Genomic DNA, 15,581 nt, shown 5'->3' on the forward strand with positions numbered 1-15,581 from the left:
GTACATAGTATTGAGAGCCACTATTCAGTACTTTATAGATGCACCTTTGGCAGAGATCCCAGCTTCAAGTGTTCTTGGGTATGCCTCTACTAGCGTTGGATGCATCGATATGGTCAGTTTCACGCATTCTTCCTTATAGATCCTCTCAATCCGATTGGATGGTGAGCATCGGTGAACTGCAGTCTTCAGTTCTCCCCACAGGTGTTCAATGGTGTTCATGTCGTGGCTTTGGCTGGGCCACAGATGGACATTCACAGTCTACTGTTGAAGCCACTCTTTGTCTGGGCTGTGTGCTTTGGGTTGTTATTGTGGTACTGTAAAAGATGAATCTTCACCACAGTCTTAGGTCCTCTGTGTTCTGAATCGGGTTTTCTTCAAGTACCTCGCTGTTTAGGACTCCCTTCAATCTTCCCTTAATCCTGACCAATCTCCCAGTCCCTGATGCTGAGAAGCATCCCCATAGCATAGTGCTCTCCCCACCATGCTTCACAGTTGGAATGGTATTAGCCAGCTAATTAGTGTAACTGTGTTTTCAGCAGAGTTAGCCCTTGGCATTCAGGCCTAATCGTTAGATTTTTGTCTCATGAGTGTCTTTTTCCTCATGCTGTCAGAGGCCTAATTGATGGAGTGTGGCAGAGATTGTTGTCATTCTGGTAGATTCTTCCATATCTGCAGTGAAACTCTTAAGCTCTGTTAGAGTGGCCATTGGGTTCTTTGTCACATCTCTGACCTAGGCCCTTTGAGCCTGATTACTTAGTTTTGCCAGACTGCTGGCTCTAGGAGGAGTCTTGGTGGTCAACATTTCTTCCATTCCACAATAATGGAGCCCACTGTGCTCATAGGAACGTTCCATCCTTAGGCTATTTTTATATATATTTTTCCCCATATCTATGCATCAATACAGTTTAATTTACTTTGAACTTAATGGCTTGGTTTTTGTTCTTACCTACATTGTGAAGTGTAGGATCTTATAATAAGTTTACACCTATAATAGGTGTACGCCTTAAAGAATCTTGTCCGATTAGATTCGATTCAACTTCATTTTTATTGAGTACAGTACAAAGAAATGCAGTTAGAATCTAACCAGAAGTGCAAATAGAAGATTCCAGAACATTTTTTTTAATCAAGTTCTAGAGAGTTCAAGTTTAAGGTGTCAAGGATGACCAATGGACACCGGATGCATCTGTGCTCAATTTGGAGTGTCATAACAAAGGTTCACCTTATTGGCAAATGGTAAACTGAAATCTCAAGGCGTGATTCTCAGAATAGGACATTGCTGTAATTTTTTAAACTTTTGTTTTAGCAATGTAGTTTATAACTGCTAGGCATATAAATAAATAGTATTTTATAACAAATTTAAAACAAGGTCTAGTTGCAACAGCAACCTGATTAGATTGTGAAGTTTTTTGCTTCACAGTTGCAGTGCTGATGAGCTCATCATTTGCAAACTGGAGAGCACAATTACAAATTGTTCATGAACTTCACAGTACTAATTTGAAGGCCACTGACAGGTTTCCCTAACCTTCTGATCCATCACATCCCTTTTAGAAATGTTTCTGTGTCCATTCATCATGGATGATAGGCAGGGGAATGAGGCAACTTCATCAACAGCCACATTCTGTATATTTTCTGCTATGAAACAAATAAACAAGAGTCTCTGATTTGTAAATGGAATCTCAGCCTTGGCGATATTGCAGGTTGTGTTTAATTTTGCTACAAGCTTGGCTTCCTTGTTTGCTTAAACTGCTCTTTCCTGCCTATTCTTCTTCTTAATATTGAAAATACTTGTTGCACAGGGAAATAGCTATCTAGGACCTATTTTGCATTATCTGAATTGTAACTGTGAATCCACCTTGGAGTTATAAAGTACGCATTCTGGTTAAATGGATAGCCTGTATCGAATCATTTGGGGAGTTGTTTCGCAATATGAACCTTTCTGTTGGAGAATTAGATGGCTTTCCTCCGAATTTCCCAGCTTCATATAGGCAGCTCTCCTTCAGGCTGGCTGTGAGTGGTGTTGGCACACCAGCTGTTTACAACACCCAAGTGTGAACTTGCAGATGTAGATGAAAAAGATGGGCCGATAGCCTAGAAAAGAACAATTTCAAAGCGTCATATTGGCTTTCCAATACATCCATAATTCTCAAACTTTTTGGTCTCATTGCGTCGAAACGATTCCCTCAGACGACCTACAAGCCTGCAAACCTAGCTGACTTTGTCAGGTGAATGAGTGTGCTTCCACACATGTTGTATCTCCTGGTTGCAAGAGCTGTAGGGAAAACTGCAGATACCTGCCTAGTAGGACTAGGAAGGTTTGCAATGAGACAAGCCCATAGATACAGTTGGATAGGACAACATTGGGGTAGAATAACAAGAAAAGGAACCAGGCAAGCCTTGTTCGGCCAGCCCACGATTAAAAAGAATGAATTGATTTGGCCCTCCCTGGATTCGAACCGGGGTCTTCCATTTCACAGAATGTCTTTAACCACTACGCCACTTAGATATACATGTGCAGAGGTGTGGTGTCGGTATAATTCTGCATTGTTAAACCAATTAGTCAAAACTCCGTAGACCTCAAAACTAGTTCCCTACATTAGCTAATATCCCGACCAACAACAGGTATAACAGGGTCGCTACACTACATTCAATGCGTTAAATTAGAAATAGTTTCTCTAGATGGCTAGCTAATAGCTATGACTCCAGTCACTCCATGGCTCCATGGTACAGATCAATTGCCAACCACTATGCTATGTGAACTACAAGGAAATCGAAATAATTTGCTGAATCTCAAATTGCTACTACGTAATACAAGTACGTACTTCGCGGATGATTGTGAAGGATGTACTGTTTTGTAAATAGTACGCTAGTATGCCAGTTTTTGGACCAATTGGGACATACACTCACCTAAAGGATTATTAGGAACACCTGTTCAATTTCTCATCAATGTAATTATCTAATCAACCAATCACATGGCAGTTGCTTAAATGCATTTAGGGGTGTGGTCCTGGTCAAGACAATCTCCTGAACTCCAAACTGAATGTCAGAATGGGAAAAGCAATTTTGAGCGTGGCATGGTTGTTGGTGCCAGACGGGCCGGTCTGAGTATTGCACAATCTGCTCAGTTACTGGGATTTTCACGCACAACCATTTCTAGGGTTTACAAACAATGGTGTGAAAAGGGAAAAACATCCAGTATGCGGCTGTCCTGTGGGCGAAAATGCCTTCTTGATGCTAGAGGTCAGAGGAGAATGGGCCAACTGATTCAAGCTGATAGAAGAGCAACTTTGACTGAAATAACCACTCGTTACAACCGAGGTATGCAGCAAAGCATTTGTGAAGCCACAACACGCACAACCTTGAGGCGGATGGGCTACAACAGCAGAAGACCCCACCGGGTACCACTCATCTCCACTACAAATTGGAAAAAGAGGCTACAATTTGCACAAGCTCACCAAAATTGGACAGTTGAAGACTGGAAGAATGTTGCCTGGTCTGATGAGTCATTCAGATGGTAGAGTCAGAATTTGGCGTAAACAGAATGAGAACATGGATCCATCATGCCTTGTTACCACTGTGCAGGCTGGTGGTGTAATGGTGTGGGGGATGTTTTCTTGGCACACTTTAGGACCCTTAGTGCCAATTGGGCATCGTTTAAATGCCACGGCCTACCTGAGCATTGTTTCTGACCATGTCCATCCCTTTATGACCACAATGTACCCATCCTCTGATGGCTACTTCCAGCAGGATAATGCACCATGTCACAAAGCTCGAATAATTTCAAATTGGTTTCTTGAACATGACAATGAGTTCACTGTACTGAAATGGCCCCCACAGTCACCAGATCTCAACCCAATAGAGCATCTTTGGGATGTGGTGGAACGGGAGCTTCGTGCCCTGGATGTGCATCCCACAAATCTCCATCAACTGCAAGATGCTATCCTATCAATATGGGCCAACATTTCTAAAGAATTCTTTCAGCACCTTGTTGAATGAATGCCACATAGAATTTAGGCAGTTCTGAAGGCGAAAGGGGGTCAAACACTGTATTAGTATGGTGTTCCTAATAATCCTTTAGGTGAGTGTACTACCGTGTTCAGAAAATTGGGTCTCGACATTTGATCATTTTGTCACGTATTAACATCACGCCAAATTTGAATATTTAGCTAGACACCATTAATCATTGTGTTAAACTGACTAACATTTCATATTAAGTTTACCTCCACCACAAATAGCGACTATGAACTGACCGTTTTGCCACTGGACGTTTTAACAGCTTATTAGCCAGTAATGGGCTTACTAGTATCTACTTACTACTTGGAATAGTCATAAGAATTGAGCAATTGCTTGCGAGACTGAAGATAAACTTTACACTTCCAAAGATATTTAATTTCATGGCACAACAACATAGATTTTTATTTCATTCGTGAATGACATTGATGCAATAACTATCAATATAGGTAATGATAACTTACTTTTTCGTCAATTTAAATGACAAGGGAATCGTGGAAACCCTTCCTCTTTTACTGCATAAAGGGCTGTGATCTAAATTACCACAGAAAGCATGCACGGATGCGTACTTCAAGAATTTATTTTAGGCTTACTATAACGTAGCTACTGAAGCTTGTAGCCAGCAACGTTTTTGTCTAACCTGAACTAATCCTAATGCATACTTTGTTCTGTCCGTGGCGAGGATCAAACACTAGTCGCCCACAAGGCAGTCTGCGTATCTAACCAATTCATAAATAACCATTCATTTTCACAGAAAAATCCAAAATAAGATTTGCAACTTCAAGACCAAAAATAGGTATAATACTTTCTCTAAAATTATGATCTATTGATATAAGTAGAGGTACAACATCACAGTTAATCTCTGGCTTCAAGTCTTTTTGTTCAAAAAGGTGGATTTTCTACTGGTGTTGGCATTTAATTGATTGAAACAAATCACTCTTACCAAATTTGTAAAGTCATTGCAAAAGAATGACTGCAGTTGAGCCACACTGGGAAATCAGAGTTGTCACAAGCCACAGCAGCAGTAGAACACCATATACCACATTAGAGTTAAGCATAATTCCATTCAGTAGATTAGATTTCAAGCTGTAAAATAGAGCACACTTGAGTAGAGCCCGGTATAATTACAATACTATGCCACTAATGAACTGTTACTACTAACGAATGTACTGTTCAGTTTACTATTCCTTTGAATCTTAATTCACAGTGGTTAGTCTGTGGGTACAATGGATGTCACATTGATGAAGTGAGGAAGAGTTCACTGAGTGACAGGATTTATAGTGACCGTATATTTAAACTGAGTGACAGTATTTTTAGTCCAAATGACTGAACTGTTTGAACTTATTTGACAGAAAATTTCTTTGCCCCTTATTGAAATGTTTGCACTCGATCCATGTAAGCGCCTAAATTTACACCTCATTCTTTGGTGACGTTATTGACACCAATATTTGAATGGAATTCAAGAAACAAAATATCCTGTGTCCACCTAATTACCTGACCTGTCTACCTTACTGTCCGTTTGTCTTTGTCGTTCAAGCCGCTGCAAGGTCTTCTCACTGGGGAGAGAGTCAAGCTGACAGCTGAGAGTTCTGTGAAGCCATTCCATTCTAGGACGTCGCATGCATGATATGGAACTGCTTCACCTCCACCCTGTGGCTAAATTTAAACCCCACAGCGGCACATTTAGTGTCTACGTTGCCAGTGGCCTTCTGTTATTTATTAGCTACGCATGGTGACGCCGGGCTTGTGTCCTTTGGCATTTGATGGCGGGCACAGGGCACTGCACTGATGACAGCAGCCCAGGGATAGGTCGGGTTAGATCATGGTAGGAGGGATGAGGGGGGGGGTAGCAGGGGCTAGCTTCCCAAGTCTGTCAGTCACCTAGCCTTTAGTGGACAGAGCCATGTCCTCTAGCCAACCTTGACTCTTTCCCAGGCTCAATGATGTTCCTTGTAATTTCTGACAATCCTCTTCCCATTAGTTTAATAGCCAATCAAGTGTCCCAGCGTTTTCCTGGCTGTGACTCTGCAGGTGTTTGGTGTCACAGCAGGGTAGCAGTGTCTCATAACCAACTGCACAAAGGGATCTCCTGTTGTGGATTAGGTGTGTGAGGGAGTCCAGGGCACGGAGAGGGGCTTCACGGAGAGGGGCTTCACGGAGAGGGCTTAATGGGAGAAACAGGTGAACTAGCCCCTATTTGGCTGTGTTCGTTCCTGCGTCCTCTAGGGTGTAGGAGGGAGAGGAGGATGGGTGGAGGTAGGAGATGTCCCTGGCCCTTGGGCTTGTTGTAGAGGTGGAGTGGGTTGTGTTTGCTGTGCCAGGCCCCTGTTTACCTCCCCCCTGACCTGCTGACAGCTGCAGATGGGAGAGATAGGAGCCAGGAGCTTTGAGTAGGACAGGTGAGAGGGAGGGAGGGGGGGAGGGAGGGGTTGCAGGGCTCTCTGCTGCAGTGGGAACCGCCCTGAGAGAAAATGAAAGACAGACTGAGGGAGATACGGGGGGAAAGAGCGTATATACTAGTGAAAGAGTGCGGATGGTGCATATTACCGTATGTTCTCTCTCAAGTCCTTATGCCCAGCAGCAGGAGAAAGGCACAATCAGAGATGGACCTGTACAGATGGCTCGACTCAGAGGACCTTGCCTAAAGACGGTTCACTTTGAAAGTCTCCTCCCACCGATCTTCTCATAGCTTCACCTCTTTGCTCTAGAATTACAGGATTTCCCTTGTGGAGGGTCTGCTGTGTGGTCCGTTTATGGGGCAGGGGCCAAGCTATGCCCCACTCCCGGTCCTGCCTGATGAATGAGCTCTTTGTGGGCCTGTGGAAACAAGCAGCAACCCCCCTTTTACTTCCATATGGCCAGGCCTATACATCTCCTGTAGCCTTGGGCCACGGTGAACATCTGCCCTTCTGGGCTGCACTTGAGCAGCAGGCTCTCTTGTGGTCCTTGGGACCAACTACATAGAATCATTTTTGTTTCATTTATGTTTTTTGTGCTGAATCCAGCCGCTGCTGGGCCCTCGGCCTATTTGCTAATGCATTGGGCTCTGTTCTATGCTGAAGGGTGTGTGTTGGTGTTAGTGATCTTTTTGCTGGTTTGCTTTGTTTTACCCATGTCTGATATGTAAACAGGTAAAGCCCATAGCTCTGCAGTTTCTCCCATATGCTATTTCATTTACAATCTTGACGATGAGGTCAAAATGTTTACTGCATCTGGGCTTAAATGACTTTCTAAAGAGTGTTTTAAAGTGACTTTGGAAACATACAATGAAACATTTTTTTAGGCCATCGATGATTTCTCCCCAAGTGAAATTACATTGGGGGGAAAAAAGCAGGCTTTTAGTTAGTGTTTTGGGGTTAAAACAACTGCCGTAGCAAACCCACTGGAGGCCATTTGGTAGCCAGATGTTGGGGCTTGCTTCTGAAGGTGGGCAGTGGAAAAGAGCAGGAAGCCTACGGATGGTGGAATAAAGCTCCACAGAGACTTAATTAAAAGAGTGGACTGTGCAAACGTTTAGCCAGCCCCCCGTCCGCCCCTCTTGCCGCCTACTTAGGGAAGATTTAAGGCCTTCTCCATTGTCTTCGGGGTCCACTCCTCTCTTGAGTGTGATTGATGGGTAAACGCCTACCTGCTTAAGGTGTGATTGATGAGTAAATAGAGCTGGGAATTTCCAGAAGACTCACAATACGATATTATCATGATGTATAGTTGCAAATATTATATATATTGTGATTCAGTACTGTGCTTTTGCGTTTTTATGTTACAAACCTGTTGCTGGCCATACGTCTTCTGCAGAAAGGATATACAGAAAACATATTTGGATCGGTTTTTGAAAATAAGAGCTGGGAAAAAAACGTCCTACCTATTTTCAAAGAAGATGGAGAACAAGCCATGAAAGAAAATACTTTTGTTATTTTTTGGTACAGGCACAGCAGACTAATGCTAAAAGTATACTGCAACATTTTGTACTACTATACAATAAATTATGTTAAATACTTTTTTGTGTAGACCATTTTTGGTTGGTCGAAAGATGTGTCTGGTTGTTACCACAGCGGTGTTGTGCATTGGAAGGTTTTCCTGTTGGTGAGTATTTTTTATTGAGATGGGATTTTGTGTGTCATGCAACATTTTCCCAGATCAGCCTTAATGGCCCATGAGGAAGAGCAAACCTTCTAACCAGGAAGAGTTTAACAAGATAAATGCATGAACACTGAAACATGATGGGATGTATAATGTAGTGATGTGGTCTGCCTTTCTTAACCGATGCGGTTTATGATAATGAAATATTAATTTAATTTCCAGACTGTCATAACACAAGCGATAGTCATTTAATACCAAATAAAAAAACAGGACCAAACAACCATGATTAAGGTTATTTTCATGAAATGTAATCCATGGAATAATCCTTTGAAATTATTTTATATTTTGTGTTTGTGTCTAAAAGCATAGTTGAGAAATTGGCAAATTGGCATTGTTTTTGACTTTCCCAGGCCTCCTTTAAGACAGGTGATACCAAAGTCAGCGTGGAGAAAACAACACATACAGACCAAAGAATAAGTAAAGCCTTTATTAATAATACAAGTTTCTTTTAAAACATGTACCTGAAAGTAGATTTGAGTATGTCTTATTGTGTCTACTATTAAGAGATAATAGATAATAGGCTTAGACATGGGCTCAATACTGTTTTGGGCAAGAATATTTGACAGCCTTATCTTCACAGCAGAGAGAAATGTTAATGCATTAAAGGACATTTCCATAAATTGCACACATTTCGCCATAAAGTTGAGAGAGGAATGTTCATAAAGCTCATGTCCTGCAATTCCCTTGAGGAGCATTTTTTTAGACCTTGGACCTTTCGTTGGATCTTTGAACTTTCTATTTAAAGCCATCTTTCCTCAAGGTTTTACACAATCTATAATTTATTTTACTCTCTCGTATAACTGTGTTCTAGTTAAGTTTGTCTTGGAAAATATATGCTGAAAGGAATTTGTCATTCATCAGAGTAATATTTTTAGAAAGAAAGCAGAAGGTTGTTTATCAACAATCGCAGCCCTTAGTTTTTTTGTGTTTTTTTGTATATTTTTTATTTCTCCAAATAAAAGCACATTTGCATGTTTGGTTACAACATTTAATAACATATATTTTGGGTTTTAGACTTTGTATATTGGTTAAGGTTGTCATTTACAGTAGGCTCGAAATACAGTGATAGTTGTGAACTCACAGAAATTGATTCAGCTTTGAACTAATTTTATTAAATGAGAACCAATCAGCAGAGCCTGTTCTCTACAAAGCAGAGTACGCAAAGTAGAGAAACTGATTATCTGTGTTAGAGTCCCTTTTAGATTCCCTTTTTTTAATGGCATCCATGTTTTAACCGAATACATAGAGTATAATCTCAGGCTTGGGCTAATATGCAAAGCTTCCCCTAAAAGCTTTTCCGTTCCATGTAGCATCTATAAAGCTTTTAGCATTATTTATCCAACATACCAATACAGTTGGCAAGGCTTACTACAACAAAAGCTTCTGTGAGATAAATCTTTTTTTGTTTTTAGGTGAAAATATCTCCTCCATAACGCTCGAATCACCCCGATGTTACAAAGCCAAACATTTTCATACAAAACCTAACCAACATTGCCATGTAATATGAGAAGTATTTTAATTAAAACATATATATTCTTTAGATTAATAATTAATAAAATATTATATATTTTTTCTAAATACCATAATTAATTCGATAATATTAATATTATATTGGCATTTCAAAGTTCCAGAGTGGTTTGTTTGCAGATTTTCAAGTATTGCACAATTTAAAACAGACATTTGCCTTGTAGGACACCTATCACAGCCCTACTTCTCATTGCACAACTGCATAATGCAACCATTTTCATTTTTCACAATCACCTTGTTTGTAATATTTACAAACTGAGTCACAAATAAAAGTAGTAGTCTGGAACTTTGATATATATGTAAAGAATGTTCATTAGCATATACAAAATGTGCCAAATGAAAGATGGGCAACAATCCTTCCTCCAATGAACTTTTCTATTGATTCCCTTTTCGTGAAGATTCTCCAAATCATAGTTTCAAATAAATAACAGTTCTTAATGTCTTTGGACTTATTAACATTCGGTCAATTGTTAGGGCACACTGAAAGTCATAACAAATTATTTTGATCCTGACCATGTTGAAAGAACCCAGAGCCTTTCAGGGAACTTCAGGATCAGTGGAATTTGAAATAGTTTAGTGATGAGAGAAGCTGTGGTTGAATTGCTGAACCGGATTTTGTGTTTTATGCTACGTGGCTTGCTGACTGAGTTCCTTTCTCCAGTGCAGACAAACACTGCGACATGGGTTACATTTTCTGTCTTTATGTGTGGTTGTGTGTGTCTTAATCAAGATTCCGTTCATGCTTCATACTGTCTGAACTAAACCATTAACTTAATACTGCCGTTATCACCAGCTGCACGTCTGATGGCACAATAGCCTATATGAAGTGGAATGGAATTTCATGTAATACTATCCAAAACCTAAAGGGAACCTAAATGAACTTATAACGCACCATTTTGAAACGTCCATTTATTTGGTTTTGAATGCCCGGCAACACTCAAACCTTTTGTGTGAGTATGAATTGCCCTGTAAATTCTATAACAGGTGTTGGGTCAATTAGGCACAATGACTGCAACAAAAGGCTATAGGTGTTTATCAGTCTTTCACTGTGGAGGAATTGCCTGCCAATCTTTTGTTTACAACTGCTTGTTTCAGGTCCCGCCACAATATCTCAATTGGATTTATGCTGTGACTTGGACCAGGCTATTCCGAAGCTTTGAATGTGTTACTTTTTGTCCGTTCTGTAGACTTGCATGTGTGTTTGGGATCAGTGTGTGTTTCGGCTTCATTACCCAGGTGTGCTTCAACGTAATCTCACGGACAGATCACCTAACATTCTTTTTTAGAATTCTCTGAAACAGAGCAGAAATTGTGGTTTCTTCAATGATGGCAAATCATCAAGGCCCCGAGGCAGAAACGCATCCCCAAACCTAGACACTTGCACTGCAATACTTGACAGTTGGAATGAGGTTCTTACAGTGGAATGCAGTGGTTGTTTTTTGCCAGACATAAAGGACCGAAGTGTGCCAAAAAGTACCTGGAAGGGCCTGAATGATTGTCAAGACTGTTGACAAATTAATCAAAATTAATTAAATATCCCATGTATTAAAATAGATGCAAAAAAAAAACCAAAGAAGCAGATCAGAAAGTGGTCAAACCGCTTTTCACTAGTCTATAGGCTCTAACACCAGGCAGTTGTAGAGGAAGAGTGTATTAAACATGAAAAGGTTTCCTTTATGTAGCTGTGAGTTTCACCACATCCGTGTGTGTCCTCCTTAGATGTGAGAGCTGTGTGGACATGCTGTTTGTGCGCGGCTCTGGGAACTGTGTACAGTGTGACACACCCTTGAGGAAGAGCAACTTCCGTGTGCAGCTCTTCGAAGACCCCACAGTCGACAAGGAGGTGGAAATTCGCAAGAAGGTGCTCAAGATGTGAGTGCCTCGGGTTAAGGGTGTGTGTGTGGGTGTGGAGTGTGTGGAGTGTGTTTTCAGCCCAGTCCTCCCTCCTTAAGCTGCCTTTGTCTTTATCATTATGCTGTTTGTTTTGTAGACAATGGCCCCCCAGGGGTTGCTCAGATAGGAAGGCTCTTTCCCTGCCGTACTTCTGCCAAGCAGCCCCTCCTATTCATCCCTCATCTGTCTTTCTTTAGCTCTCCTCTTTCACTGTGTGCAAACATCCATTAGGCCTAATATTTATTTATATCAATTCTTGTTTTGTCCCTCCCTCACAGTTACAACAAGAGAGACTTTGACTTCTCCAGCCTGAGAGAATACAATGACTATCTGGAACAAGTGGAGGAGATTGGTGAGGAAGAAGAAAGGGAAGATGCAGCCTGCTCTTAGTGCATTGACCTGTCTCTGGCCGTGGATGTTTTACAGGCGTCAGCGCCAGCTAGGGTCAGAGCCCTACCAGTCCCTGTGCCAACTGTCCCAGATTCCTGTCAGAGGGCTGTTGCACAGCGACTTTGGGTTAGAACACTCCTGTGGCCCGTTTAGCCAGCACCATCAGATATATGGTTTACTACTGTAATAAAATGGCCACTGGCAAAACCCTTGAACTGAAACCTTCCTAATGGACGAACAAGTATAGAATGAAAACATTAGGAGTCAGATGCTTTGTAGCGTTTTACTTTAGCTTGTACAAAAATCCCGTTTCTGTTATCGCTACTAGATGTTGTGTTGTGAAACCAATGCTAGTATGTTGATGCAAGGCTGTCCTGCTCTCTCCTCTCCCAGTCTACAACCTGACCAACAACATAGAAGTGGAGAGGACCAAACAGATCATGGAGGCATACCAGAGAGAGAACCGGGATGTCATCCAGAAGAACAAGGCCAAGCTGGTGGGTACCTACAGCCCCCCCCGCCTCACACACACACACTCACCGACTGCTTGATGGTACTCACGGCTCCTGCATTATTCTGGTGTACAATGTGGGCCACCTCCCTCTCTCAGCCTTTATCTCCCCTGGATACTCTGTCTACTGTGCTATCGATTATTCCGTCTCTTTCCTGACCCTGGTCTTGCCCCTTCGTCAGACGCGGGAACAGGAGGAGCTGGAGGAGCTTCTGCTGCTGGAGCAGCAGGACAACGAGCAGCGCAGGCTGGAGACTCTGCAGGAGGAACAGAGGCAGCTACAGGCCAAGAGGAAGAACAAGCAGGCTCTACTGGATGAACTGGTGAGACCTATGGCTAGGGGGGGGGGGGTTGGGGGGGGGTTGGGGGGGGGGGGTGGTCCCAGTCTGGCAGGTCACTTTTGGGAACAAAAAATAATAATTCTTGAAAATGTTGAACCTTTTAAATGATGATGACCCCACCTGAACCCTGACCGATGGGATGGGGGAGCTGATGATAAGGAGGTGGAGCCAGCGTTGGCTGTACACTGGTGGTTCTGGTTAGTCGCTGTGTTTGCTATAAATATACAGTTGTGCCTTGCCTCTATGATCTTAACGGGAGAATGCGATTCACACAGTCACTCTAATGTACACACATTGCCACATAGTACCTCAGCAAACAACCAGTCAGAATAATCAGGCAGACACAAATATACACGCTTTCACAATCCAATGGGAAGAACCAGGATACATGTTTAAGATGAGCCAATGTAACACACATACACACACACACACACACGCAGTTTGTTTTACTATCCGTGTTGGGACATTTTCCATTCCGTTCCTATTTCCCCAAATCTTTATTGGAAAAACGACAAACTCTTCACCATTAACCCTTGCCTTGTTTCTAACTGTAACCCAATTTTAACCTTTGCCCTAAACCTAACCCCTACGCTGAATATAGATGCTTTCCTCACGAGGACTGCCAAATATACATTTGAGGACAAATGTTCCTTTTTTTTGGTCCTTGCAGGAATTTCTGGTTTCTAGTCTGGACATTTGATTATATCTCTACACATAATCCTCTCAAACACACTCACACGCACCCCTAGGGTCCATATAACTGGGCTCATTAAGAGCTTATTATTACAAGTCCTTCAGCAGTGGTGCTGTTGAAGCTTTACTGTCCCTTCAGCATTGTTTGCGTTCTGTGGCTCCTGGCAAGTCTAGTGGCTCCATAGTGTTTAGCTCCAGGCTTTGGAAATGATTGTCCCCCTAGAGCAGCCTGGTAAAGAGTTATCCCAGATAACAGGTTGAGCTGTGTGTTTGTTTTTTTAAACACTGGCCCTCTGTTGTCTGTTGGGAGATGAGCGATCAGCCCCCGGGTGGAACGCTCACGTGCCTTGGCATTTACAGTAGGAATCTCTGAGGCCTGTGGGGGCCTTAGTTGTGTACTTTTGTTAAACCCATTGGTTTAATTAATTGGTCTGAAATAGCTAGCAGCTAGCTTTTCTAATAGGCCAACCGGGCAAAATTAGCAACAATGCTAAGGGATTTCTCCTGAGAATGTTATTGCATTCCGTAACAAACTCAGCCATTTAAGAGTCCATGTAGTTGGATATGATCTAACTCTTTTCCTAAAACACAGTGAACACAATTCCTCTACCTTTTTTTGCAAACACTCTGCAGGGCCTATTTTAATCCCTTTAAACTTCGCCTTAATTTGTGTAATTTGTTCTGCAAAGCTAAGCTCATTTAGAATTTGTATTTATTGTTTAAGGACATAGGTTTATGAAAATAAATGAAACAGTCCATTATGAAAGCACACCTCCAAAATAATGGCACCCTTGATAAACAAATAAAGCTGTAAAAATAACTCCACATATTTAGTCATTTTGGTTCATTGCTTTGAGTCATTGCTGGATGTCTTTAACATGTTGGACAAGTTTAATATATTGCTCATTATATGTGGTGTTTATTTTTTTCTGTGGTCTGTTTCAAGTGTGCCCATCATTATGAAGCTGGAGCTACGGAGCGTTTAATAACATTTTAAGAAAACTCCGGAAAGAATACAGAGGCTTGTGTGCATCATATATCAAAAACATTATGATCATCACACTACTGAGTTGACCTGATGTATCTGTTAGTTCTGTAGCGCCAAACTTGTGGTACCCGCATTCATTTTGGTGGCAAGATACCTTTAGAAAACAGTCACTGGCGATTCTAAAATGATTCCCTTCAGCGAAAAATAGAATTTTTACTCATGGGGCATGGGCATGAATCGTAAAACAAGCCCACAAACAGATTTATCAGTGATAAAATAGACTGATACAGTGTTTCCAATCGATCCAGATAAGGAGCCGTCAGTAGGACACTGCAGCTGTTTGTCATTTTGTTTCCGCATCGTTCCATCCTGCGTGGTGACGAAGACACTCCCAGCGCTTTCCCACAATGCCTGTCCACCGCGGCGTTACTGTCCTGCTCCCTGTGCAGATGGCGTGCCGCGGCTTGTGTTTTCAGACGTCTCGCGGCTTGGCACAATCCACGGGAGAAATGGGAATGTTTGACCTTCGCTTAATGGGGCTGAAGACGACGCAGTGTACTTAATGAATTCTCATCATATCTGCACGGTTTTTAACATGGCCTGCGTCAATAGTCTGAAGACTCGCCTTGAAACACGTTGGTGTGTTGCTTGTGCATTTATAGGGTGTGTGTGTGAGATTTGATATTCTACGGTATACGTTCACCAGTGCCTAAAGCACCTCCTGTCTTTTACCGGATTCTATATCTATTTTAGCTTGATAGTGACATGCACAGTTGCATGGTGTTAACATACACAATACTAACTATGAGCTATGTACCCCGCCCCCCCCCCTCACAACAGGAGCGCTCTCATGTCCCCGCGACCATCCTGCTGGCACAACACAAGGACCGGGCTACCCAGCTGGAGAATCAGATTGAAAAGCAGAAACAGGTTGTCAAAACCACCATCTTCTCCACTGGCATCCCTATGGTGAGTATCACACACAAACATGCTGACTGCCCTGACTGTCCAGGCCGGCTTAGGCCTACTGCATAGTTAGCATACAAACAGCACACAAACAGGCACGCGGAAACGCTAGTCAATGTCCAGC

General features: G+C 42.1%; 1 protein-coding gene across 1 annotated transcript in view; it reads left to right on the top strand.

Moving 5' to 3' along the window:
* mnat1 (MNAT1 component of CDK activating kinase) overlaps positions 1-15,581 on the top strand; it is a 48,318-nt gene that overhangs the window by 2,657 nt on the left and 30,080 nt on the right. Inside the window, exons 3-7 of the mRNA XM_010878824.4 lie at positions 11,395-11,547; positions 11,847-11,920; positions 12,352-12,455; positions 12,652-12,792; positions 15,332-15,460. Coding sequence (XP_010877126.1) covers positions 11,395-11,547; positions 11,847-11,920; positions 12,352-12,455; positions 12,652-12,792; positions 15,332-15,460 — 601 coding nt within the window. The remainder of the gene's footprint in view (positions 1-11,394; positions 11,548-11,846; positions 11,921-12,351; positions 12,456-12,651; positions 12,793-15,331; positions 15,461-15,581) is intronic.

The sequence above is a fragment of the Esox lucius genome, chromosome 15, assembly GCF_011004845.1.
Source record: "Esox lucius isolate fEsoLuc1 chromosome 15, fEsoLuc1.pri, whole genome shotgun sequence".
In the NCBI taxonomy this organism is placed as follows: Eukaryota; Metazoa; Chordata; class Actinopteri; order Esociformes; family Esocidae; genus Esox; species Esox lucius.